The sequence below is a fragment of the Propithecus coquereli genome, unplaced genomic scaffold (genome assembly GCF_000956105.1).
Source record: "Propithecus coquereli isolate 6110/MARCELLA unplaced genomic scaffold, Pcoq_1.0 Scaffold158, whole genome shotgun sequence".
Taxonomy (NCBI): domain Eukaryota; kingdom Metazoa; phylum Chordata; class Mammalia; order Primates; family Indriidae; genus Propithecus; species Propithecus coquereli.
In genome coordinates, this window is record NW_012140302.1 from 4900168 (window position 1) to 4905104 (window position 4937).

General features: G+C 35.4%; 1 protein-coding gene across 1 annotated transcript in view; it reads left to right on the forward strand.

The window, feature by feature from the left end:
* The window catches only part of KIF6 (kinesin family member 6), a 480713-nt gene that overhangs the window by 177108 nt on the left and 298668 nt on the right, over window positions 1-4937 (forward strand). The window contains exon 5 of the mRNA XM_012640809.1: window positions 1119-1248. Within this exon, the coding sequence (XP_012496263.1) occupies window positions 1119-1248 (130 nt within the window). The remainder of the gene's footprint in view (window positions 1-1118; window positions 1249-4937) is intronic.

Consider the following 4937-nt stretch of genomic DNA (forward strand, 5'->3'; position numbering starts at 1 on the left):
AATAGAAAAATGATGCATGTCCATTTGCTAGTTATTATTTTAAAGAAAAAAAAAGTGCTGGATGATGTCAACTTTTACTTAACATCATCAATCCTAAATGTTTTAAGCAAGTGAAGATACCTGGAGATACTCCTTGGCAATACTTGTGAATGATAAGATCTTCTTTCCTTAACAGTTCTTAAGAAAATCAAGAAGGCAAAACTCAATAGGCAAAAGGGAATCCTCTTTAGTAACTCCATGGCTCAAATCTGTAGGCCTTTGAAGCAGAATATGAGGAGTTTGGCCAAGTTTTGTTCAGTTGCAGAAAGTCCTGAAAGGACTTTAGGGAGAATATTGACAAGCCAACTCTGGAAACAGAGTTAGGACTCACCTGGGAGGAAATGATGTTGGCACCAGGATGCCCATTAAGGCGGTTGTAATAGATGAGCGTAATTCCAGGTCTCAGTCTGACTAAAAGGATGTAATGGAAGGAAAAGGCATGTCGTAAAGGAAAAAGGATCAAGAAACGGTTTGACAGACATTAAAATAACAAGGACAAACCAAATCTTTATTGTAAGACTTCTTGAGAATGTTTTACTTACCTTGAGGAGAAAATTAGACATGGGAATAACTCCTAGAGGGATGACAGATGCCTCGATTTTCATCATGTTTAAGTTGATGAGCTAACCAGTTTGAAATGTCATGTAAATTGAAAATGACATAAAATTTAACAAAAGGATTAGCACATTACTTATGTAACAAACTGAATTATGACACAGAAAAAAACCAATATGGCTTAGTTTTGTGATACGTACATAGAAAATCATTATCTATTTGCATTTTTGATTCAGTAAAAATATGCATTTTAAGATAATTTAGTGATCTGATGATTACAATGACAGGTGGCTTTAAATCAGGAGCTTATAATATATTTTTCAACCCCAAAGGTATCTGATAGTACTGTCAAGGGAATGTGTGTTTGTTGCTAATCCAGTGCTGTCTGGTGTCTTGTGTGTTATTCAGTTTTATAAGTTCAAGACGTCATACTATATAGCTTTTTAAAAATAAGCCTGTAGGGAAGACTTCAAGTTCCTTTCATTTTCAACAGTACCTTGTTTTCTTGCTTCTCATTTCCCTAGGAGAGTGACAATATTGGAGGACCCTGAACAGAACATTCACCTAAAAAACCTGTCTCTTCATCAGGCAACCACGGAGGAAGAAGCTCTAAATTTGCTATTTTTAGGAGACACCAACAGAATGATTGCAGAGGTAATAATCTTTTCTCTGCAAGCTGATATTCCAATATTATAAGACATAATAGAATTTTAGGGGCAACAATGGCCATAAACACAATCTTTTCCAAATCTCATGTTGTAGATAAGGAACCCTAGATCTAGAGAAGTGAGAATACTTTCCCAAGGTCACCCAGCTATTAATAGTTACTGAGCAGGGACTGAAATCTAGACCTCCAGATTCTCAACCCATTGTTTTTTCTACTTTACTATATCATCTACTTTCAGTTTTTATTTTTATATTTTTCAATTTTATACAAATTGATTTGTAGCTAGTCAATGACAACTCATTAAGTGTCTTAATTACAGGAAGTTTTGCATAATTCTTGAAATTTAAAAATAACACAGTTCAATCTTCCTAACCTCAAATAATCCATATATTGGCATATATCTGCATGCCCATATATTTTTATTTGGTTAGTGACTTAATATTTATAAAGCATTTGGAGCAATGCATCGAACACAGAAAGTACTCTATGCATTTGCAGCTATTATTGGCAGATCTGGGAACACCACCATAGTGTGTAGCATAAGTATGTCTCAGTGCCATATATGAGACAAACTTATACTTAAAATTAGTCATTGTTAATCTAACATTCCAATTTAACTGAGTTCCTATATTTCATCTGGGAACCTTATGTAGGAGCCAGGATTGACCCAGTTTGGTCAGGGGTCCAAACCTTAACTGGTTTCTGATTGGAGATGAGGGGTCATGAAGTTCTCATCCAGTGACATTGGGGTGAAGGGAATGGGGGTGGTAGTGTTGATGGTGGTGGTTGTAGTGTGGGAACAGTTAGTTCCCCAAATGAACAGCTTACTGTTATTACTGGCACTTTCTTTTCCAAATCACATTTCTAGAGTTCTGTGTTTTACCCTGTCTCCGATAACAAGTAGTAGGTGTGGGCAGTAAGCTGAGAAAAATCTCCATCAAGTGACATTTTCTCAGCCTCATGTCTGCCCTTTAGAATGTACTGCCTTAGATGTAATGAAAACCAAATTCAGAGAGTGAAAGCACACTGTTGACATCTGCTGTTGTTTAGAGGCCTTCATTTTTGTTTTTATTATTGCTTATCAGTTCTGTATCAATACTGTTCAGTAGACTAACATGTAGATTGAGTTTATGTGCCATATATATGGATTTATGGTTATTTTGAAGAAAGTTTACATAGTTTCGAATTTTAGAATATCTTGTTTTGCTTTACAATATTTTGTATTTGTGCTCAATGCTTCAATATTTTGCCCACGGGATCATCTGTGATGCTCTTTTTTATGTAATAATTGAAGATTAAGGAATAAAGGCCAATTAAGAATTAGGACATGTAATAACAAAAGACTTAGTATACTCCACTGAATCCTGTTCCTCTATACACAGTTTAATAAACAGAAAACTAAGAGATACAGAATATAGATGGGTCCTGCCCACCAACAGATACAAAAAAGAGAAAAGATAGATTCATAAATGCTGTTGGAAAACAACGGGAGGAACCTGTCCCCACCTCAATGCTAACAAACCTTCCATCGGAGGTGACTCATCCCTAGAGAAGCACAGGCCTCATCCTCGCCGACTACTTTCCCTCATCCCGAATGGGTTATGGAAAGCTCCTGATCTGTTTCACCATGACCTCCAGTAGCTTAAAAGCTTGGCCATTGACGTTTCAGAGTTATACATTAACTTTAGCTGACTGCATAGTTTCAGTCTGTTGTTTCGTAAAGTTTTGAGAAACTTCTTTTGTGAAGTTTTCCTGTTATGTTTTACCACCTTACAAAATTCCAACTGTCTTTTCCTATTACTTACTGATGAGGGTTTAGTAATAGTATTATAAATAACTGAAACCTGAAGAAGTCCAATCCTAATAATTCTAGTTGTGCATTTTTGTTTAATTTAGTATATTTTCTTGTGCAAAGCCTATTTTTTTAAAACCAAATCTAATGTGTTTGGGATGTCTCTGTGCTTGCTTTTATATTTTCTTTAGTATAATAGTTACTATGTTATATCGAGAGCCTGCTTAATAGATTCTCATTGCTGTAGACAAGTTATACGTATTATTTTTGATTCTTATTTTATAGGTAGAAACTGAAGCTCAAAGAGTTAGGCTCCCTGCCCAAGTTCCCACAACCAGTGAGTGGTAGAGCTAGAACTCAGCTCCATGTCTTACTGATTTGGAAGTTTGTGTTCTTTCCTTATGCCATGTTCCATGAGCACAATAATCAGATTGACATCTGTCAAATCTTTCAAGTGGGGATGTATTTCTGAATTATTTTAGAAATATATCAAGTATTTAGCCCCTTAGTTTATCTTTTGAATTCAATGAAAACAAATACATAAAAATATGAATGAAGAGTAACTGTCAAGCCCTCGAAATTCTTTATTTTTCAGTCTCTAAAAAAGCATGTTTTGGATTACAACCCAGCTGTCAGAATGTAATTTGTCAGCACAGAACGAGCTTACCAGGATAAAAGAATAAACGAATCATTTCTTTTTAAAAACTGAAGTTCCCAACTTCCCATTTACACAGAGAAACCCAGGAGTTGCCATGGTAACCAGAAAACATTTGCAAAACAAAGTCCGAATATGTGGGACACAAAGTGGAGTGCTCTCTTGTTTCATGTTCTTTACCCATAGCCGGCATTTTAAGGAGAAGTTAAGAGTAGCCTCCTCCTCGTCTTATTTATTTAGAACTCCTAAATAATTTCTACAATCTTAACAATGTTTTGAATAAAACCTGATTATGCCCCTAGGGTAAATTACTTTTTAAGTTTTATTTCTGGGCCAAAGAGAATAAATACTATGAAAGCTGAACTGTGTGTTATCCAGTATCAAAGTCTACCAGTAGTGAGTATGACTTGATACTTTATTGCCTTATAGTTGAAATATTTCTATCAATTAGTCAAATCTAATTGAACAAAACATTCTGCATTTGATTGTCAGCCTATGCACAGTCCCATTGATAGGACCATTGCCTCCTATCTTCATGGCATGATCCCACCCATGGCCTAGGCCGCTGGGGCACTCTGTGCCCAGGAATGGTCCTAGGTCCCAGGATAATATGCATTAGATTACCCTATGGTAGTTAATAGATGCAGTTTCTTGGATCCCATTTCTGGTTGACAGATTCAGAATCTCTGTATTAGAGCTCAGGAATGTGCATTTCAGCATTATAAATGTGTTCAGGCTAAAGTCAGGAGCAGTTTGGGCTTCATCATCAAGAAGGCTGGTTGAAACCCACTCCCAGGGAAGCACATGAGCAGGTCCATATTCTGTACCCTTGTCAACACCATAGAATTTGAAAGTTCTGCCAATCTGGTACACACAAAAAAATCTTATTTTAATTTGCACTTTTGATTACCAATTTTTTTATGTCTTTATTGACGATTTGCATTTCTGCTCTTATTTATGTCTTCTATTTGTTTTTCTCTTGAATTATTAAGATAGGTCTGATTGATTTGGTGATTGAGGGTTGAATTGAGGGTTTGTCTTGTTCACCCAATATCCATGTGCCTAGAAACAGAGCCTGATATTTAATAGGTTCTCAGTAAATAATTATTGAATGAACACTAAAGATAATAACTTTTTGTTCTTGTTGTATATTTAGCAAATATTTTCCCATTTTATTAATTTTTTTTTTAGTTTTCATTTCTTTTGGTTTTTTTAATATAGTCAAATCA